General features: G+C 39.8%; 1 protein-coding gene across 6 annotated transcripts in view; it reads left to right on the forward strand.

The window, feature by feature from the left end:
- Positions 1-23,549, forward strand: part of VAV3 (vav guanine nucleotide exchange factor 3) — a 397,836-nt gene that overhangs the window by 170,414 nt on the left and 203,873 nt on the right. For all 6 annotated transcript variants that reach the window (XR_016394621.1, XR_016394620.1, XM_089918782.1 and 3 more), the window contains exons 3-9: positions 5,542-5,600; positions 8,008-8,073; positions 13,111-13,219; positions 15,290-15,382; positions 17,800-17,868; positions 20,455-20,558; positions 21,865-21,964. Coding sequence is in view for 4 of the 6 variants with exons in the window: in XM_089918782.1 (XP_089774908.1) it covers positions 5,542-5,600; positions 8,008-8,073; positions 13,111-13,219; positions 15,290-15,382; positions 17,800-17,868; positions 20,455-20,558; positions 21,865-21,964 (600 nt within the window). In the remaining 2 variants the exon portion in view is untranslated. The remainder of the gene's footprint in view (positions 1-5,541; positions 5,601-8,007; positions 8,074-13,110; positions 13,220-15,289; positions 15,383-17,799; positions 17,869-20,454; positions 20,559-21,864; positions 21,965-23,549) is intronic.

A 23,549-nucleotide genomic window follows, 5' to 3' on the forward strand; every position in this document is an offset into this window, starting at 1 on the left:
TAGATACTCTACTCTTCTGAACAATGCAAATGAGTTTCCCATAGTTCATAATCTTCTTGATACAGAAGTAATGTTTTATTCATCTTATCTAGTTGTACTGCTTTGCTTTACCCACAGAAGACGTGCTAGGGATGTTTTTCAACAGCCTTCTACAGTATTCAAAGCAACAACCAGCTATTTTAGGAAAGATGTAAACATGTTGCTAGAAATGGCACTAAGCTGCAGTGTATCCTAATGGGGTAATTTGCTGTGTGAGATTAGAACTGCAAAGGAAATTAAGATAATGAGTTCTGTTGATTTCCTAGGAGAAAGTGAGATATATTGTTAGCCTGAAACTCACCATCTGGTTGGATTTAGAGTTAGGCTTCATTGGCAGAGAATCAGATGCCTGCGTAATACCAGGTCTCTGGGTTGCTTCCGGTTGCACTCAGTCTAGTCTACAGGCCTATCCTGCCTGAATTACTCAGCCCAGCACCCCCAGGCCCACACTTCCAATTACGTCCTCTGGGGTTTGGGTTTTTCCTCCATGAACCCACAGGGCACTTGCTCTGAGCCTGTAGGAACCATGATGCAGCCATCTCTGCCCATAGCTTCAGCTGCTAGATGGTAGCTTCGTGCTGTGGTGCTGCAATGCTGCAGACCGTTCTTGAACTGCCAAGCTTGTCAGGTGCTTGGGGCTCAAGCTTGAAGCCACCTGATTGCCCTTTTTTAACCTATCTTCCTGGAAGAAGCACTTCCCCAGGAACTCCTATTGAATCCAGAGCCCTGTTCAGGAATCTTTATAGCCTTCCCATTGGCTCAGGGAGAAAGTTAAGAGATAAAACTTCAGAGTAGAGAGCTCAAGGAGGTAAAGCCATAATTAATTAGTACTTCTTGGCAGACCTGTGTGCTGGCCCCCATGGTTCCTTGAGTTCTTCTCTATGTCCATGGCTTCCTTAACTCAAGACCTTGGAAGGAGCTATGGCAAACTGCTTCTGCACGGTTGACTTGCTGTTCTCACAAACTACGATATCAACAGCACTAGTGTGCCAGATAAGCAGAGGGTGAGAATTAGCCAGAAGGTCTCATGAAGAGAAGAGTTAAAATGGGTAGCTTTATTAGTGTACCGTGTTGCCATTCAGTTTTGGCAAACTGTTTTTCTTACATGGCTTTTAAACTGACTAATGGGGATGGAAAAAATAAAGAGCCCAAGCTAAATAAAAATTATCATTAGGGGGAAAATTTTGATGGGGAGGGGCGTGCCACTGTGTACGTTGTCTCTAGGTTTGAGGAGATAAGCAACTCTTTCTCATACTTAATATTTAATTTTCATAATGGGCTTCTTCAGTTACTCATTCATTCCTCACTTGTGGCAGGCTAAGCTCTTTACATATCTTTACACATATCCCTAATCCTCACAACAGTTTTGCAGGGTAAGTAGTAGTCATTCATTTGTTTGAGCAACAAATATTTTTGTGTTAAGTGGTTGTTTGGAGGCTGGCTGTGAGTGCAGTGATGGGAATAGAACAGTGAAGAAGCAGTTTCCCTGCCCTTAAGGTATTTTCCATTGTTGGATGGGAAAGACAGACAAACAGGTCATTAGAATGCCTTGTTGTATTCTTACACACTCTTCCGGGGTAATGCGAGTTTGTGCATATTTATTGAAGAGCAATGGTTATACCTAGTCAGCCCATCTAGGAATCCTTCCTATAGAAATACCTGCACACAATTGAAAAGGTATTTGGCAAGGATGGTAATTGCAGCATTGTTGTAGCAAAATGTTGAAAAAGTTCACTGGCAGGGGAAGCGTTAAATCATTATGTTATATACAGACACTGGAATATGACACAACATTCAAATGAATAAATGAATGAATGAATTCATTAAAATGAATAAAGATCTGTATGTGTTGACACCACTATATGTGATATGTTGGTAAATGACAAAAGCACGTCGGTAGAGAAATCTGTATAACAGAAACACATTACCTAAAATAATAATCATAAAGAAAAAGAAAAAAACAATTCTGCAAGAGTCACACCAGATTCTTAGCTCTGGTCTCCTTTAGGCAGAAGGTGAGAGAGGGGTGTGTGGGGGGAGGCGGGCAACTTTTATGTATTTCTGCATTATTTCAATTGACAAGATAAACACGAGTCCTTTTGAAATATTTTAAACAACAGATAAATTTTGAATAAGGGGATAGGTGATAGCGCAGTTATGTCCAGGGTCCTGTAGGGACAGAAAGAACCCAGACTGGAGGAGGGAGATGGTCAGAGAAGGCTCTGGGTGGGGACCAGCCTGGCCGAGACAAGGATGAATGTAGTCAGGCGTTTGGAGGGAACCGAGGACGAGGGTTTCCTGCTCGGGAGCATCCCGGAGCACTGTGGCCCCTCTACGCTGTAACAGCCAGGCCAGGTGGTCCCGGGTTCTTCCTCCTTCCTCAGCCTCCACGGTGTGTCAGCCGCTGTTCCTAAATACTTCGCGTCCACCTCTTCTCTAGCTCTCCTGTAGACCTCTCATTTCTCACCTGGATGATTGAGAACCCCCCCCACCCCCAGTGGGTCTCCTGGTCCCTATCTGTATCCCATGTCCTCCTACCCTGGTCTGTCCTTCACTTTGCTGAGTGATCTTCTAAAAATGCAGTTTTGACCCTGCTATCTTCCTTAAACTTGTCAATGACCCTTCATAGATTCTGGGATCTAGCCCACCCCTCTAAAGCAGACACACAGAAGCCCTGCTCACCTCTCCCACCTTCCTCGCACGGTAACTCTTATTCTTGTTATCTGGAATTTTTTCATTTCTTTGCAAATGCCATTCTTCTTATCAAACAAGGGATGGATGTAGGTAGAGAAGGAAAATCCATGATGTGGATTTAGTAGTTGGTTTTCAGCCTATTAACCTGCAAATATTCTAACTTGTTACCCCCCTTTCTGGGAGTAAATGTCCATATGTCATGTTATTTGAGGCAACAATTTAGAAATTAAGACATTTCAAGGCAAATAGTCTTCTTACCACCCTTGGGGCTATTTTCTTTTGTAAATATACTTGAAGGATGTTTCTAACAGCAGGTCATTCTCCACACAGAGGACTTCAGAATCTGGCATTAATTTGTGTACTTGTCTATTCCAAATCCGGATACACTCCACCTTTATATAGAATACACACTGTTCTAAAAACACTACATTGACCAAACAGTCCTTATTTGCTTTGGCTAAACTTGAGTTAATGGATGGACTTGATGTACAATAAGATAGATACAAAACTGAGTGATAGTCCCCTGGGAGATTCACTTTAAGACATGCTACCTATTATCCTTCAGTCCCATCCACTGAACTTTTATCTTTATGTTATTTTTCTATCATTGAATAGACTAGATAATCCTTTTAAGTAAATAACAGTTGGTTTCAGCATGTTAATTTTCAGAAATGTTTGTACTTACATTCAATGCAGGAGTGAAGTGATAGACTATTGTCTCGCTCCCTCTGGTGGACAATTGTATTAAAAAAGTCAAACTACATATAGTCTTGTGTGGCGGGGACAGGTTGTGACTAACATTTGTGTTAAATAATAGCAGTAGTAAAACACATAGCGGCACTAATGCTGTTGCTATTTCTCTTGTTATTGAGCAGTGACACTGCTGTGAAAAAACGAATCAGAAGCCGACTTCACCCCATAACTTTAGAACAGTGCTGCATCAGGATAAGGCTCATGCTAAAATTCAACAATGTAGTTAAGTCAGCAGTCTAAATATTACTCCACAGATTATCCTGGAATCCTCCAATAGCTAGACTTTTCACTCAATAATGCATATTTTTAGAAACTTAGCAGGTGATTATTTTTATCTTGAATCAGTTTATTTTGATAAATTTATTATTTCGTTCATGATCTTCTGAATTTACAGACTCACTGAAGTTGCTTTATCTTTCTTATGGATATTAATCGATATCAAGTGTTACCTAGGTGGTTGTTTTTTGCTCTTCAGCAAGGTTAAACCAGAAAGAAATTGCATAAAGGCCTTCGATTAGATTAAATTTCATTTGTATATAATGATAATTTTATTTTATGTATTAATAACAGTTCACATTTGTTGAGTTAAGCATTTGATGGGCATTGTGTCATTTAATTTTTCAGTAACTCTGTGAGGCAGGTAGGTAGTTGTTATTATCCCCATTTTATAGAGGCTGGTGAAGGTGGGCCTAGCTCATCCAGGTGTTCTCAGTTCAGAGTTTGTAACCACAACAATATACTGCCTCCTGAAGTTAGGTGATAAATAAGTATATGTGTGGCTAATACCCTTATGTGACTCCTAGTACTGGAAACATTTCCATCTTTGAACTGGGGAATTCAAAGACTACCTCAACCTAGAGATAGATTTTTACCTTTTCTCTTTCTGTTTTCTCATTGTGAATAGGCCTTGTAGTAGAACGTATTTACGTTTTGTTTAGATACTTAAGACAAATTATATCTATTATCATAGAAACAGGTTTCATGAGAAAAACACATTTTAGCTCATTAGCTTCCTCAGTAAGTCTTTGAGAGAGATGCTGTTAGGTGTAAACGTGGGAAGGAAGGGTACAGTTGCTATGTACTAACGCTAAAGCTCTAGCAGGGCACATCGAGGGTTAGGTACTGAAGACCTTTATGAAGAATTTTTGAAACAGATACAGATAATTAAGGGTAATTTAGGAAATTCCTTTTCTGAAAATATTCAGAATTAGAATAAGGTGATTTTCTTGAAGTTGGCAATTATAAAGAATAGCTACCATATAAATGCTTTACATGTATTATCTTTTTAATTCTCATAATAAGATAGTGATTGTTAATAACCTAACTTAATTATTATAGGCAGTAGCCAGAAGAGAAAGCTGAGACCCAGAGAAATTAAGTAGTTTGCACACGGATATAGGGCTAATAAATGGTGAAGTCGGGATCAGAACTCACATGACGTGGTCTGGCTGGAGAGCCCACCCTCTGAACCACTTTGCTATACAGCAGTGCTGTCCAATAGAACTTTTTGTGATAACGGAAGTGTTTGATGTCTGTGTCATCCAATGCAGTAGCCACTATGCGCATGGGCTACTGAGCACATGCAACGTGGCTAGTCCAACTAAGGAACCTGATTTTTTGTTTTTAAGATTTTAATTAATTTAAATTTAAATAGCCTCTGTGTGGTTAGTGTCTACTGTTTTGGACAGAGCGGCGTTACAGGGTCTTTCAGATCATGTAGTAGGGGAGACATGAGAACTTTAGAATTACCCTGTCTAACTCCTTGTTTTTACTGATCAAGAAACTGCAAACCACATGGTTAGTAATCTGCTTAGAGTCATAAAATTAAGGAAAGGGATAAAATTATAAGTAGAGTCAATATTAAGGAAAGGGACAAAATTATAAGTAGGTGTTTATACTTCTCAGTTACAACTCTTCCCTTTCTGCACTTTGGTGACACCTGCAAACTAACGTTTCCGCTGCTATTGTTAATATTAGATTGTAAAACTACTGTTTTTGAAAAAAAAAATTTTTTTCTGAAATACACGTCCAGTGAGCCCTTTCCTCTTTTCTCAGGTTATAGAAACATTATCGCGACTCTCTCGCACACCTGTAGCGCTGGCCACAGGAATCAGGTAAGCTAGCTTCTCTGTGGTTCGTACGTCCTGTTCAGTTCAATGAAGTGATTGTTTATTGAATGGCTACTATGTGTAAAGCACTTTGCATACAGGGACCACATCTCATTCATGAAGAGTGGCCGGGTATATAAGTGCTCAATAAACATTTGAAATTTATCGAGCAAGTAAGAACTTATTCGTAGCGTTGAATAAGACACATTGGCTAAACATCGTTCTCAACTCACTGGTGACTGTCACTGATACAGTTCTTTCTTTTAACTTCCTCTAACATTCCTATGCAGGTGGTTCATTAAGACAAACACAAATGCTTAATTAAATAGATATTTTTTAAAAAGATATTGCAGTACATTTATATCCTGTAGGCCATAACAATAAGTCACAACTTCTAGGCATTTAAGAAATAATCAGACAAATATAAAATAATATATGTTCAAGAAGGTGTATTGAAAGTTTGGAACTAAGTGAAAAACTTGGAAGTACTGTTGATCCTTGAAAAACGTGGGAATTAGGAGCACCAACCATCCACATAGTTGAAAATTTAAGTATAACTTATATTCGGCCCTTTGCATCCTCAGTTTCTCTGCACCCGTGGTTCCAACCAACTGTGGATCGTGTAGTATTGTAGTATTTACTATTGAAAAAAATCCATTTATAAGTGGACGTGTGCAGTTGAAACCTTGTTGTTCAAGGGTCCACTGTAAATTGGTTAAATTATACCTTCTCCATGCAGTGAAGCATTATGCAGTCAGTTAAGTATGGAAAGGTAGATGTGTTATGTTGTATCGGGCCTTTTCTGTTTAAAATACTGCATATTCAAGTTAGGTCAGTCAGAAAGTTGTATTATTAGGAACGTTAGAAATACAGAAAAACAGTTTCAGTAGCCACACAGCCAGGCCACATGGAAATGGAATGGATCTCATTTTTTACCTGATTTCCTCAGGGCTCCATAATTCAGTCTCCAGCCGTTATGGGGCTCTGTGACCCTGGGTCTCTTCTTCTGTTGCTTCCATTTTTCTGTTCCCATTCAGATTCAAACAGAGAGGATCCAAGCATGACAGCCCAGTCCCTGGGTACAAAGCACAGTGACCTTGGGGAAGACACCCACAGACCCTTCCTCAGAAATGGGCCATGAGTTTGGCAGCTTTCTACAGTAGTCTGTAGGCTGGATAAATGTTCCATACCTTGTCATTTTCTCTTCAATACATGATTATCTTTCCATGTCAATATATATTTTGTTATATGCAAACAGCAAATTTTGAAATAGCATGATTCTATTCTTGTATTTATATATTGTTGATTCTGAAACTATATATAGAAGAGTTTTTTCCTCGTTATTCTTACTTATAATTTAAATTTTTTACTACAATAGACTTGTATATAAGAGTATAATAAAATGTGTCAAAATTTATTTAAAAAAGGATTTTGAAACTGGCATTTCTCACACATTTTAATTTATTTGAAAAATATATGTTCCTCAGATGTCTTAAGTACTAAGTTAATGCATAGACGAATGTGAAAATGTTTTCACTATACTAAATATAGTTATTTAGTAATTATCTAGTGCTTATTTTTTATTTTGATGGATCCTCTTGTTTTTATGGAACATATGACATGCTGACTTCATGTAAAAAAGGGTAAAACTTTTGGCACTATAGTATAATCACTGTGATTTTGTTAGACATAAATTTAAGGCATTATGTTGGTGTTATGAATAAAGTTCATAGTACGAAGCAAACAAGGGAAGCCAATGGCTAGGAATAGGGTAGAAACTAAAGTGATTTTCTTTGAGCAGGGGACAAAGAAAATGTACTCTTTTTGAGGCCTGTTTGACTTGTTTGTCCAATAGATGAAAAATAAAAAATACAACTCACACAACTTATGGTCTGAGTAGAAAAGTATATCAGAGTCAATGATCATATATAAAGGGCATGGCATTTTTGTTTTCTAATTCTCATCTATACTAGTGAATTGAGTCATGCTAGAATGGTTGTTACCTAATTACCAAGTTATTTGTCAGATCAGATTCTGTAAGTGCAAAGAATCTGAATGGTGCTAAAGGCAAGGACCCACTCTGAGCTGGGGAGCTGCAGTGGGCACTGACGTGAGCCTGCAGGTGTGTGGCTGGTGGGAGGTCAGATGAGCACCTCAGCGCGTCCACGACTGCTCACATGACTGTGGTGACCAGCCGTGATTGCTGCAGGTGATTTGAGGTAGCAGGTGCCACGCCTCCCTGGGGGACCCTGACACAGCCACAGGCAGGCACTTTGGGAGAAGCCCCAGAAGTCGTGTTAAACATGGTGGCTGATCTGACCACTTTGGTAGCAGCTGAACGTATGTGTTTCGTGAGAGGTAAACGTCCAGCCTAGTTGTTGCCTATTCACTCTTTTTTTTCCCTCCCTCCTAGGCCCTTCCCGACAGAAGAAAGCGTTAATGATGACGACATCTACAAAGGCCTGCCTGATTTAATAGAGTATGTTGAGCATTTTCAACAAAAGTACACCACTGCCAATTTTTGCATCCTTTGTGGATTTTAACCGTGGGTGTTAAAATAGCTCTCTGAAGGGGAACCGTGACTTAGTGATTAAGACATGTGAGAATTAACCTCAGACTCCTGATGGAAAGCTTCATGAGAAAATGTACTTCAACTGGCTTTTAATTCCTCTTGTGTGCCTTGCATTGTGCAAGTCTCTATGGAGAGTAAAGAAACAGACAGCAATGAAGTAACATTTGGAAGTTTCTCAAAGGCATAGTAAAGGTAGTAGATAAACCTGGAATCAGACAATTAACGAGAGGAGTATTAATAGAATCTACCACCGGACCTGTAGGACAAATAGTGCTTGCTGTGTAAGTTCAAGGACGAACGAGATCAGTGTGGGCGGGAGTTATTCAGGGATGTTTCATTAGATGGTGTTGATTCTGAAGAGAGGACCCTTTGGGGCTGTATCATCTAATAGTTGGGAGAGGCTAAAGGTCTTTGCAGCTGGTTATCTTCTGCTGATTGAGTGACTTGGGCAGATTACAAATAAAGGTAAAACTTGATCCTCACCCCTCAAGGAACTGATGCCAAAGATCAGGTGTGTTTGCAAAGAATTATAAGAAGACATAGATTCTGCTCCAGGAGAGATTCAGATCCTGTGGAAATTCATCCACTGATCGATCCTAATACCCCAGCACACGGACCTTGTTCTTGCCCTAGGACTTTTACACTGGCTGTCCCTTCTGCCCATGTGGCTGACCCCTCGCCATCCAGGTCTTTGCCCAGATGGCTCTCCCAGTGAGGCCTTTCCTATCTAAAATTGCTGCCACCCTTACCTTGCTCTGTGTTTCTACGGTACTCGCCTCTACCTGAGGCAGTCTCGGCTTGCTTCATTTTTCATCCGTCTCCTCATCAGAAGGCCTGCTTCATGTGGTCAGGAACTTGACCTTGTTCCTGGCTCTTTCCCTAGCACTTCAGTGTCTAGTGTCTAGTAGGTCCTCAGTAAGTATCTGGTTTCTGAATTAATAGGCCAAAGCTGCATTGAGCACTTACTGTCTTCCAGGCATGATGCTTCAGGCTGGAGCTGTCTATCGTGAGACATCTATCAGTTCATAGGAGCTTACTGAGTGCGCGTTTCTGTCCTAACCATGTTACACGCATCTCTCATGTAACACCACATTATGAGGTTGTTCCTAGTATCACCAGAGTTTACAAATGAGAAAATGAGGCTTGAAAAGCTAAGTAACTTGCTGAAGATCATATTGAAGATCATAACTTGCTGAAGATCATAAGTAAATAGTAGTCTTTGGATTGGAACCCAGGCAGTTCTTATTCTAGCGTGGAGGCTCTTACTCACTGCATTGATTCCCAGAGGCCTTGCTCCTCTGAGAGCTCTCAGCAGGAGCCACCGGCAAGGCTGGTAGCCCTTCCCAGAGTAGGCTGCCTTTGGATGGGCCTCGAAGTCTTGTATTTTACATGTGTATCAAGAATGGTTTCTCATCTCTTCTTAAAATCTCCAAGAACTCACTAATCTTCAGCAAGGTAATTGCTGATTGTCTCATTGAATTGGCTACAGTCTTCATAAAGTGACTATAAGATTACTTATCAGATAATCAAATTCCTTGTCGTCTTAGAAAGAATATTATTTCCAGTGCTATGATGACATTCTATCTTAACTCCCCACCTACACCTACTCATTTTTATAGTCTTCCCTCGTCTTGTTCTGTTGATGCCAAGATAAATCCTGTGAGGATGCAAGTTTGGAGAAAACTTGGGCCCCTGAACTGGCTGCTCTGAGGTGCCAACTCACATGCTCTGGGAGGTGCAGTCTGCTTCACCTCTTCACCAGGTGGTCGGAGGTCCAAATGTCGTGTGTTTCCTGCAAATTCCTGCTTTTGAGTTTGCTATGAGGGTTTGCTTTTCAGCCTTGGCTTTGTTATGACCTCTATGGGCTCATAGACTTCCCTTTAACCTCTGGGGGTGAATCGCTTGAAGGGAGGGCCCCAGAACAAACACTGGTCTGCTCCCCAGGCAGGGGGAGTCATTCTGTCCTCACGTGGAGAGAAACAGACACAGGATGGAATGGAGAGCGTGTAAGATGGCTAAACGGTAGTGTCCTTGCTCCTTCAACCTTTATGACCAGGGTGTCAGACGGGACCATATCTAGGTTGCCCAGACACAGGAAAGCTAATATAGATTGCTGTTGATTTATTGACCGTTTGAAGAATCACAGCTTTTTCCTCTCTCCCTTCTTCATTTTGTGCAAATCAGAGATTACTGCCCAAACTGTTAGCAAGGAAAACAGCTTTAGTATGGGATTGAATAACAAAAACCCAAACTGTTCTAGCCCAGTTGCAATGTGTGTGGGTGCGTGTGTGTCACTCCTACAATTCTTAGAGAAGAATCTGTGTGAATTTATACATATGTACCTCTGCCCTCATGCAAAATAGTCGATAGCAAGACTTAAGAAAGACGATGTGATTTTTTTGTTTGTTTTTTTGGCTTTTTTTTTGTTGGTTTGGGGGTGGGGGTTGGAGGGTCTGAGGGAGGAAAAGGATTTCACAGCCTGTTTTCCTTCTGAACAGGATCCCCTTTGATACAGAACCTACTCCTTTATCATTTCTTTAATCTCAGTTCCTTCATGAACTCATCAGACCTTCCTACCCTTTGATGAGTTATAGAAAGTGCTCGAACCAGTTTAACAGCCCCACTGTTCTCAGGCGAGACTGCCTAAGGCGAGACTGCCTGCCTAAGCCCCTCAGTATGGAAATTCTGGAACTGCCAATAAGACTCACCATCTCCCCAGTTTTTCAGAGTAGAGAGCTGAAAGCATCCTTCAGTCCTCCCCCCTCTCCCTAATCCGGATTGGTCCCCAAGTCTGGTTGGTTGTAGCTGACACGGTCTCCTGAGTCTCTGTTTCTCTCCTCATCTGCCTTTACCCTGGTTATGGTACTCATTACCTCTCACCCACAGCATTTCATTTCTTGGCTTCTCTATCTCCCTGCTTGGCTTCTTGACCCTCCACACTACCCCTCTATAACCCACTGTGGTCCTCAGATGCCCAGGTAAGTTTGAGCTCCCAGAGCGCAGGGCCCTTCTCAGATTGGTTCACCTCTTCCCTCTGGGGCTCCCCTCACTCACCTGGTCCCACTGGACGGGACTCCACCCCTCACGTCGCCAGCTTCTGCACACCTCTCTGCCATCGCACAGGTTGGGGTCCTTTGAATGCTCATCCCCTCTTCTCATTCATTGTGTCACCCTGGAGGGTGGAAACTGTGTCTGCCTTGTCTGCAGCTATATCTGCTGGAACATAGTATTTATTCAGCAAATACCTATTGAATAAATAAATACACTCAGGATCCAGTTCAGATGTAACATCTTCCATGAAGCTTTCCCTGCCTTCCTTAGTCAGAGTTATTCTTACTCTTTCCTCTGCACTCATAGAATTATGTGTTTATGTGCTGTTTTCCACACTAGACTATGGGAGAGCCCTTGGATCTTCTGGATCCATGCATTCTTAGCACTGGCGAGTCTGGCAATCAGTAGGTTCTTAGTTTAAGAATCAGGTAGGTGGGTGGATGGGTGGACAGGTAATCCTGGAATGAATTTTTCTCACAGCAGGTTCTCTGAAACTTCTCTCACCACCAGAGCGTTCTCCCTTAAGGCACCTTCCTTTCTTCTGGGTGTCTGACAGTTCATTTCTGTCAAATGCCTCCAGATAACTCTTCATGACAAACATAGACAACCTTGTGATTGCACCTACTTTGAAAAATGCTCCGAGTTGCAGAGTGACATTTATAGTTAGTGCTTTTATTTTTGTACGTCAGTTTATAATGTTCTATCTGCACAGGCCCAAGAGAAATGCTAAGGGCTGGCAGTACTGAACGAGTTGAATTTCTTTTCAGAGAGATATTAATGCTTCTTTCTAACATACCTAAATTTATTAATCTCAGTTCTTTGGCATTATTAGTTAATAGAAGCTAATTCTAGAACTCTTGAACTGAAAGGAAAAACTTAAGGAGTAGTAACAGAATGGGTGATAGGTGGAAACAGCTGTTTCTGTGTTGACTGAATAGGGCCCGATTTTTAAAGTCTCCATGAACGCTTCCACAGTGACTGGATTATCTTTCCCTAACCCTTCATTTGAGATTGTAAACCTATGCACTTTGTTATAAAGAGGAAGCTAACACACCATTGTAAAGCAATTACACTCCAATAAAGATGTGAAAAAAAAAATAGGGATTATTTTCCACTGCCAGGAGACCAGCAGAAGAATTTCAATGGCTTTTAAAAGTGTCTTGTGGCCTTGGGACCATTTCTTTAAGCAAAATACAAATAGAACAGATAAAAGCAGAATCTGACAGAATCAAACCTGTGGGTACCCTCTGAGTGGCCTTGAAGGAACATGGTTTGAAAACCATTGCATTAGATATTGACAATTATAATCAGCAGAAATTTTTGCTTTATAAAGATTATTTATAACATATTAGGTCCTCCCCAACTCCCGTGTCTTCTCCATATTATACCCTTTAATACAGGTAATGAAACTGAGGTCTTGACATATGAAAAATGGGAGGTAGTATGATAGAGCAGTTAAAACACTCAGTGTGTGAGACAGACTGGGTTTTAAATCCTGGCTCTGCTGTCTGATTAGCTGTGTTACCCTGGGCAAGTCAAAGAACATTGTGTTCTCTCAAAGTCCTTGTCACTCGAATTGGCCAAACAACAGTGCCCACCTGATAACACAATTAATGCTGGACCTGGGCAAACCAGGTGAGATAACCCATGCAGAGAGGCGTAGTAAATGCCCAGTGAAGGTTAGGGCACTGCCATCGTTGTCAGATTCTGTGGTTGTCGTTTGTTTGTCATTGTTCTTATTAGGAGGGGCAGAGCTGTAATGTAAACCTTTGATTCTTTCCACTGTATTTGATTTGCTCTCTGGATTTTCTGCTGATAACCAGTAAGCTATTTCTAACTACTGTATTTACCGCATGCTAGAAAATGACGTTTATGTTATACCTTTTGCTTCAGTGAAACCCGTGTGGAAGATGAAGAGGGTCTGTACGACTGTGTTTATGGGGAAGACGAAGGTGGCGAAGTGTACGAGGACTTGATGAAGGCAGAGGAGGCGCATCAGCCTGTAGGACTTTGACTTGCCTGTTTTTTAAGTTACTCTGAGTATCTTATTAGGAAAGTGATTATTGGAAGGACTAAGTAATATAATAATAAAATAAAATTTATGTTTTAATTATACTAATTATAATTATAAAATAATAGCATAATTATAATTAATACAGTAGTTATAATTATTTATGTAACTTCTGCTGGGATCATTGTTTTTCTTTTTTATCTTCCTTATAGCTCTATAACCATGACTCGTTATTCTGAGTATTTTATTAGGGAAGTGATTATTTGAAAGACGAATGAATACAATAATTATAATTAATAAAATGAAATAATATTTATGTTATAAGTATATTAATTATAATTATAAAATAATAGCATAATTATAATTAATACAATAATTATTTATGTAACTTCTGCTGGGATTTTTTTTTTGTTTGTTTTCTTTTTTATGTTTACTTGCTTGTAACTGTATAACCATGACGTGTTGCTGCATTTGGAGACATGTAAACATGACATTTTACGGTTCAGAACAACCATAGGAAATCTCTGGTCTAAATCTCTCCGTTTACTAGTAAGAAAATCAAGTTAACAAGTAAATGGCATGCCACACAGCTAAATAATTGCAGAGTGGCAATAGAACATAATTTCAGGGGATCATGAAATTATATTGTTATGAAAGGAAATCTCTTGCAAAGCAGGTAATCTACTTTAAGTTTGATGTGGCATAAAGTATAGGTTAAAGAATATTTCTTCCTGTTTGTTAGGGGTTGATATGAGATATTTTGTTGTTGTTGTTTGTTTCATTATAGGTCTCCTAGCATTTTTTACTATTTTATAAACTTAGTTTCAGATATTGCCATAGTCAATAGCAGCCCACAAAGTTTTATCTGCATTAAAATATCTAAAACATTCAGAATTACCTTGAATGATTTTCTCATATATAATTTGAAATGAAAAATAAGGTCAGTTGCTTAAGCTTTTATTAACATTTTCTTTACACAAAAGACTCTCTTCATCAGCTGGGTGGTACTTTAGGTTTCTTCGGTGCTTTGATGAATTCGCTCAGCTCTCTTGGACCTCTTGCATTTAATAAAGGGCCGGCGGGTTGTCCGGTGCCCACATAGGGGACAGTAGCTTCTATGGGATGGAAACAAGTTGGCTGGCCTGTGTTCAGTAAACGTCATGAATGTGTGCTTTAACCCACTGCACGAGCTGACAGGACGCCTGCGGCAGCAGTTTACGAGTGTTTTAGGTGATGGAGTATCGTCCATACCCCTTTAATTATCAACTGCTTTGGGCTCCAGCAAATTCTTCATTGTCTTTCCCAAGGACCGTCTTCACTGAGCTTACGGTGCTGGGCTGTTCATGTGGCCCAGGGTGAGCAGTGATGATGATTGAACGCACAGGGCCCTTCTTGTGCATTCCTCAGGGTGTTAAGCACGCTACACAGGTTATCTCATTTACAGCTCCTTGGGCTGGGTACTGTAATTCTGTTTTACAGATGAGAAAACCGAGACACAGAGAGATTAGATAACTTCTTCACAATAACAAACGAATAACAGCAAAACTGGTTCTTGAACCAAATTCTATCTGATCCCCAAAACTTTGATCTTCCTACTATGTTCTACTGCCTAGAGTCTTAAACAGTAAGAGAGCAAACACCAAGGTGTTGACTCTTGAAAAAATATTTTAAGATTTTTTACTTACCAAGTATCCTTTTATGATTTTTGCAGTTATTTCTACAGCACTTGTAAAGTATGCTGTACATTGAGAAAACTGTATAAGACCATTCATGATGTTTCCAGATTCAGTAACATTTATACTAAAATAGATGTTTCAGTTTAAAGAGAGTATACTCAAAAGTATATTTTTAATTATCTAAAACTTTTTCATTTACATTGTTCAAATTCTTTTAAAAAGCAAAGATCCTTCACAAATGCAGTTAAATATATATTTCAGTTATGTGTTTTATTAGAATGGAACCCTTAAAAAATCAATAATTTTTCTTTCTTTCTATCTTCTACTGGAAAGATTAATACATGAATTTGATTAAATAATGTTAATTTGAAAATTCTAATTGTAGAAATGTCCAGAAAATGACATACGAAGTTGCTGCCTAGCAGAAATCAAGCAGACAGAAGAAAAATATACAGAAACATTGGAGTCAATAGAAAAAGTAAGTCATCCGGTATCATTCTTGATGCTCCAATACTGCCTTGCTAATACATTAGGCTCAGTGTTTCTATAGTGTCTGCATATTCTGATTTTCAGCAGAACTTTGGGTTTAAAGATCTCAAAGCAGATTTACTCATCCTATAATGATTTATTGATTTCTTTGTATGTGAATGGCACTATTCCAGGGACTGGGGGTATAGCAGTCAACACAACAAAGCTCTAATTCTCATGACACTCTCATGGGAGGGTTTATAATTTAAGCAAATGAGTATGCCAGGTGGTGATAAATTCTCTGAAGAAAAATAAGGCAGAGGAAGCGGGTAGTGAGTGATGGGAGAGGCTGGTGTTACCTTATATAGAGTGGTAATGGAAGGCCTCTGTGGTCAGATCGTATTTAAGCAGAGAGCTTTGTGAATGGAGGGAGCAAGCCATGCGAATATCCCAGAGTGGACAATCCCTGGGAGAAAGGTCCTCACGTGGGACAGTGTTCAGTGTGCTTCAGGGAACAGCGACAGCCCAGGAGGCTGAAGCAGAATGAGTGCAGGGGAGCAGTGAGATCAGAGACTTGGTGAGCCCCCAGGTCACAGGGGGCATATAGGAGCACCTGGCTAAAAGCTAGAGCGTTTTGAGTAGAAGAAGTGATGGGATCTAATGTAAGTTTTTAACAGATCATTCTGACTCTTGTCAGGCAAGGGTGGAAATTGAGAAAAATGTTAGAAGGATATCGCAATAATTAAGTTGATGGAAAATGGTGGTATTGGTTGAGGTGGCAGGGAGTGGTCAGATTCTGAATAAATTTTGAAAGTAGAACCAAGTGGATTTGATGATGGATTAGGTAAAGGATGTGTGGAAAAGAGCAATTAAGAATTCTAGGTTTTCTGTTCTTGTTTTTTTTTTTTTTTTTTTTTTTTTGGCCACGCCACATGGCTCGGTTTGTGGGATCTTAGTTCGCTGACCAGGGATTGAACCCTGGGCCCACAGCAGTGGAAGTGCAAGAGTCCTAACCACTGGACTGCCCAGTGGGAATTCCTAACAATGTTAGGTTTTTAGCATGAGTAACTTTGTAAGTGGTGAAGATGGTGACTGAGATGGAAAAGGACAGGTGTAGGAATCACGAGTCTGTTGGGACTTACTAAATTTGCAATACCTATTAGCTTCCAAGGGGATGTATTGAGGAGGAAGTTAAATGTATGAGTCTGACGTTCAGGGGAAAGGTTGAATGGATGTATAGATTGGGCCATTATCATTATGCAGTGGTGTTTAAAGCCATGGCACTAGATGAATCACCAAGGGAATGGATGTTGATAGAGAAGAGGTTTGAGGTCACCTCTGGTGACTTCCATATTTGGAGGCTAGGAGAATGAGAACCAGGAGAAAGTTTTGGAAGTTTAAAAAGAGAGATGAAGGCGTGGAAGAGTTGTTTAGGAGAACGAGAGGGTAAATGTACTAAGATTATGTAACATTACAGGCTCATTTGGGTTTTGTGATTAGCTATCAGTGTAGCTTCTGTTTAACTTCTTAGGTATAGGCACAAAATATATGGCAAGCTAGATTTAACCAGGGTTTTCATTTTTCCAGAATGAAAGAAGAGAGCGTAAGGGTACTTGTAGGGCAGTGATTCTGTTGATGGCTCGTGGAATGTAAACTGGGTAAGAAGGGAAGTGAGGACATGAGGGATGTGAGATGGTCAGGGGATTGGCAGACCCAGTGGGTTGGAGAAGTCCTTGGAGAAATGAGCTGTAAAGGTAGGAGGGTAGAGGTCAGAGACTTGCTTGCTTCAACTTAATTCTATGGAGCATATGCAGTTGTTGGTAATGACAGGATCTTGGGCTGTGACCACAAGAGGACTTGAGCTAGGATGGGGCACAGATTATTGGAGATCAAGGAACCGAGAGGCTAGGCTATTGGAAGGACCATCTGCACAGATACTGATACGACCAAAAATGAAGATGGGAGTAGTATTGGACAGAGATATGGTAGGCCAGGGACTAAAATTCTCAAAGAATGAAGGGGAATGATCCGTAAATTGTATATGCAAATTATTGATCTCAGGGATCTAGAATCTTCACAGAGCGTTTGAGGGATGTTTTGAATTAGTCCTCAAACATATCTCCAGAAGGTTGCCACTTTTTGCCAGTTCGGCCAGTGGTGTTCTCTCTTCTTTTTTTTCTTACTTTCAGAAGGATTTATAGCCCAAATCTTTTATTTTATATTTTAAATGTATTAACTTGTATTTATGTCTTTATATCTCTGTTCAAATATAGAATCTTTACGGTAGAGAAAATAGTTTCTGCTTTTTTCTTGGTGTTCATAATACTGATTAACTTTCAGTAATATTTATTGCTCATTGATGAAAAACTATTATATAGATTAGGATAAGTTGTGCTTAATTATTACCCCTCTCTTCTCTCCTGGTAGTATTTCATGGCACCATTAAAAAGATTTCTGACAGCAGCTGAATTTGATTCAGTATTCATCAACATTCCTGTAAGTAAAAACATGCTAGCTAAAATTGTGGTACACTTTGATAAAATCCTCGTTTTCTTATTGGGTCCCTCTTTGAACATTCTATTATAGTTTTAAAGAATTTTAACCCAATTTTCTGTCTCCTGAGTTCTTATAGTCTTATTTTCTGGAAATAACTAGTAAGTCATATTGTCGAGCAAAAGTCAGAATGTATGCTGAACGCAAAAGGATAAGGTTGATGTATTATACTTAACTGCTTGTCACAACAAGGTAGTCTCAGTTAATCCCTGGTGTTACGGTCTCTTTCTCTTGTGGGAATCCCCTTCTGCCCCACTCCCTGCTCTATTGTTCTTTCAGCCCCCCAACTCCATCTTACAGACACTGTCCTGGCTCCATCTGTCTCCTTCACTTCCCTCCATTCCTACACTTCCTTGGCCTCTGCTTTTTGGTGTTTTCTTCTTCTGGTTGCATCAGCTTAAACTCCCATTTCTGAAATACACTGCTTCTTTATGATATAACAGTCTTTTATTTTTTTAATAAATAAATTTATTTATTTTTGGTTGTGTTGGGTTTTGTTGCTGCGTGGGCCTTCTCTAGTTGCGTCGAGCGGGGTCTACTCTTCGTTGCGGTGTCCAGGCTTCTCACTGTAGTGGCTTGTCTTGTTGCGGAGCATGGGCTTTAGGCGCACAGGCTTCAGTACTTGTGGCACATGGGCTCGGTAGTTGTGGCTTGCAGGCTCTAGAGCGCAGGCTCAGTAGTTGTGGCACATGGGCTTAGTTGCTCCGCAGCATGTGGGATCTTCCTGGACCAGGGCTCGAACCTGTGTCCCCTGATCTTCCTGGACCAGGGCTTGAACCTGTGTCCCCTGCATTGACAGGTGGATTATTAACCACTGTGCCACCAGGGAAGCCTGATATAACAGTCTATTTTAATGGTAAGATGTGAGGAGCTTTTCTTCACATTTACATGGCATTTCAAATTTCAGAGTACCTTATTATCTAACAGTTCTAAAAGGATATTTACCCAAAAGCATAGAGGCAAGCCAAATGCAATACCATGTAAGGTCTTGCTAGGCAAGGTTCAAGTTCTTAGACCTCTAGAACTGGCCTCAGTTTTTTTTTTTCCATTAATATTTATTTATTTATTTATTTATTTTATTTATTTTGGCTGTGCTGGGTCTTCATTGCGGCACACAGGACCTTTGTTGCGGCACGTGGGACCTTCGTTGCGACATGCAGACTTCTAGTGGCATGCACGCGGGCTCTAGTTCCTTGACGGGGGTCAGACCCGGGCCCCCTGCATTTGGAGTGTAGAGTCTTACCCACTAGACCACCAGGGTAGTCCCTCAGTTTTCATATGTAGCTCTTATATACAGTATATAAGCTTTTATGTACCGGCTTGCTTGTATCACCTGTAAAGTCTCTAATATTTTGATTCCTTTATATTTAGTGTTGCTTTGCACCAGTTTAGCTATGGCATGTTGTCCTTGTAACTGATTTTGGCCAAATGAAGACATTCTTATTGATTTGTAACGTAGAAGGAAGAAAAAGATCCCAATATCAAATGAATATTTAGGATAAAACAAACCACACATTTTAGGAAGATGAGGATCTTGAACCACCTGAATACGCTCACTGTAACTTAGGACCCATTTGACAGTCCTTATTCTAATAGCTTTTCCATTCTCCTCAGAAAAGTGACAGGGCCAACATATTCATGTTTCACTTAACACCTCCTAAGGAAGGGCATGCCCTGCATCAATGTGTGCTCCAAGGTACATGGGAAGAGATCCTGGGAGAATTGGCACCTTGATTCGGATCTCCTCATTTCCTGGCTGTGACATGTATTTTACTGTCTGACTGAAAATTACTTGCTTATCAGGAAAAATGTGAAATTCTATCTTTTGAGTTGCCCTAGTAAACTGCCTACTACAGTTTATTTGCTGCTTATTTATGACATTAGTTGGCTGGTTTCAAGTAATTTAGTCTGATTATTGTTAGCTTAGCTCCAGGACACCACTAATTGACCAAAGTACAAATCTACATTTTTATGTCTCGAGGACATGAATCATTACTTTATCCTGTCAGTAAAACATTAAGCACTTGGATAGTTTTATTTAAAAATTTAAATTGATTATAAGATGAAACTGAACTGTACATATTTTTATACAAGGAATAAATTACCCTTTAATAACTAGAGAGAGAATTTCTTTTTCCACAGTCAGATCTGAAATTGCTATTTTCCATGAACATGGCCTGTCTTTCTCCCCCTCTCTCCCTCCCCTCCCCTCCCCTTCCCCTCCCCTCCCCTCCCCTCCCCTTCCCTTCCCCTCCCCTCCCCTTCCCCTCCCCTCCCCTCCCCTTCCCCTCCCCTCCCCTCCCCTCCCCTTCCCCTCCCCTTCCCTCCCCTTCCCCTCCCCTTCCCCTTCTCTCTTTTCTCTTCTTTCCCCTCCTTTTTTTGCTCTTTACTGATGGTAGCAGGTTTATATATTGAGGGTATTCAGCATATCCTTGAATGGCAAGTCTGGCAGCAATAGGGATGCTGGGCTCCGGGTGATTTTTTTGGTTCTGATTCCTAATTTGCTTTGCGACTGTTTTCTTTTCTAAGGAACTTGTAAAAGTTCATCGGAACCTAGTGCAAGAGATTCATGATTCCATTGTAAATAAAAACGACCAGAACTTGTATCAAGTTTTCATTAACTACAAGGAAAGGTAACTTTTGGATTTTAAATTTTGTGGCTATTAGTTTGTAATTATAGTGAGGGTTAGTATTAAAATTGCTCATAAGTAGCTATTACTATGTTTCACTAAGATACTGTCTGGGCAATAATTAGAACATGGGACAGTTAATTTCTGGGTGGTGGTTGACCTCTATATGTGTATCAGGGAAAAAAAAAAAGAAAAAGAAAAAAAGAAGGGTTCAGACTTTTGCATTGAAAACCAGAAGGTGCAGGTTCTGTCACTCTTGAGCACTGTAGACTTCAGGAAGTCATTTTAACTCTCTGAGCCTCCTTTTTTCCATCTGTAAATGTTAGGGATAGATTATCTGGTACGTAGTGCTTTTTCCAACTCTAATACCTTATAATTCTGTATTTTGGAGTATTACATTCACAGCCAAAGTCAGTTTCCCTTTCTGAATTTGAAAAAAATCTTCTGATCAATTCACGTGAATTAGAAGTACCAAGGAATTTTGCTTAAAATATAGCGCTCTCTTTTAAAATCAAGCACTATATTTCCTAGTACTAAGAAGTAGCTAATTAATTGCTTACATCAACATTAGAAAAATATTAATGTAGTAGCTTTTTTGTTTTCCAGTAGAGGGCTAAAAGAAACAATAAATTAACTGGGCTCTTTGCAAAAATCGTATTACCCCAGAGATACCCTTCCTGAAGCAGGCTCAGACCCCATGCAATATGAGTTATCTCCCAGCCAGCACGGCTCAGCCCTCTCATTCCCACTTTTCAGATAATGTATTTTTCTTAATTAAAAAGGGGGAGGGAGTAGGAGGTTTATTAATGAGCAGAGTTGTAGGTAGTGATTACAGTGAAACAGTAGTAGAAAATAAAACTGTTCCTGAGTGAGCGTGAACAGTGTGAAAGTTGATCTCTAATAGAAACTTGAAGAGACGTTTTTAATTTTGTTTTTGATTATTATATGCACTCAAACAATATTAACAGTCATTAAGCCAGTTTGTAAAATCTACCTGCTATAAAAACATGCATGGAATCAATCCCATTCAAATTTGGAAGTTAAAAATAGTCATTTTCAATACTGTAAATATGAGTGACTTTCATTCTATAACTGTATGTGTGGTGTGTCTTAAAAAGAAATGAGAAAGCTGAGGTTCAGAGAAATTATGAGTAATCTGCCCAGGGTTACCTAGAAAGTAAGAGGTGCAGGATGAGTGAGATTTGCTTTGGTTATGCCTAATTGTGGTTTTAAATAGGTGAATTTCCTCTTCCACTTTATTCTTGCCTTTTTGTCCTCAGATTTTTTCCTCTCTCTCTTTTCCTTTCAGGTTGGTTATTTATGGGCAGTACTGCAGTGGAGTGGAGTTGGCCATCTCTAGTTTAGACTACATTTCTAAGACAAAAGAAGATGTCAAACTGAAATTAGAGGTGCCTGTTTATTTTTTGTGTGTATATGACAGAGTAAAATAAACTAAAAACAACATATTCTTTTCATGATCTCTGCAACAGCAAATTTCCATGAATTCTAAGTGTAATTTCATAAAATATTTTAATATATAGCTCTATAAAATAATAATGTGGCAGTAATAATAGCAGTAGTAAGATAGAAGATTTATGGCTTTTTTACATGCCTTATCTCATTAGATCCTCATGACTTTGTGAGATACATACAATTAATTTTTTTATCTTATGGTTAAGAAAGCCAGTGTTCAGAGAGATCATGAGTAATTTGCCCAGGGTAGTAAAAGGTACAGGATGAGTAAGATGTATGTGAGATAATATGTATGTAGATGTAAACTGTTTACTAAAAATATAAGATATTGGGACTTCCCTGGAGGTCCAGTGGTAAGACTCTCTGCTTCCAGTGTAGGGGGCGTGGGTTCGATCCCTGGTCAGGGAAATAAGATCCCACATGCTGCGTAGCACGGCCAAAAGATATTTAGGGGAAGACGTATAAAAAGGGCATGGAATATGTATAACTGATTCACTTTGTTATAAAGCAGAAACTAACACACCATTGTAAAGCAATTATACCCCAATAAAGATGTTAAAAAAAATAATAATAATAAAATAATAAAAACTAAAAAAAGGGCATGGATATTGCCCATAAGAAGGCAAGACAGGCACACATATGGTGAGATTAAGTAGTATGTGATAAGCACTCATAGCCAGGGCCCCATGAGTAAGACTGAGGGATCACTTCGGTATAGTTAGACTGTGGAAGATTTATCTGAAGAGGGAGCATTTGAGTTAGGTCACTGAAGAATGAGGTGAGTCTTGATAGATGAGAGTCCATGTAGGGCATTCTGGAAGAATTGGTATGTCTTGACCAGAAGGATCAGGAAAGTTTGAGAAATAGCAAGTAGGTTAGTATGAATAGAGCACATGGTAACAATGGAAAATAAGTCTGGAAACTGTGTTAGGTCATTTATTGTTTTGGTACATCTCCCCCCACCCCCACAAGAAGAGTTTGCACTTTCAAAAGTCTTTTGAAAAACGATTATTTATATGTTATATGAATTGTCATCTCAAATCTATTATCCACATGTGTGGATCAGGTAGAGATGTATAGTCAACTCTTCTGTGGGTGGCTTGGTTGGCTCTCTGATATCCTCCTTGCTGCTCTTTGTTGGGTTTAGCAGTGAAGTCGGGTGATGAACAGAGAAGAAGAGGTAGATGATTTGCAAATCAGAACCCCTTCACTGTTTAACAAATCTGGTCTGATTTAATAAAATAATTCCCACAAAGGGGAGCTATTGGTGAGAAAATTTGCGCATCAACAGACTACCAAGTAACTGTACTAATTCTATATCATGGATCCTTCTTTCTTACCCCTCACAGTCCCGTGATGATGCGGATCTTATGGCTGGAGATGGTTTGAGTCACCACTAAGTGACATCCTTACAGCCTCGTTAGCCTAAAGGGCCCCTGCTCCTCTTTGGAGAGCAGAGCCTCGTAAGTCTAGAACTATAAGCCACCTTGACTCAAATTAAAACACGATGGTAAGATAAAA

Source organism: Delphinapterus leucas, chromosome 1 (assembly GCF_059928025.1).
Source record: "Delphinapterus leucas isolate spDelLeu-1000000601 "Yukka" chromosome 1, BTC_Dleu_Yukka2, whole genome shotgun sequence".
NCBI classification, from domain to species: domain Eukaryota; kingdom Metazoa; phylum Chordata; class Mammalia; order Artiodactyla; family Monodontidae; genus Delphinapterus; species Delphinapterus leucas.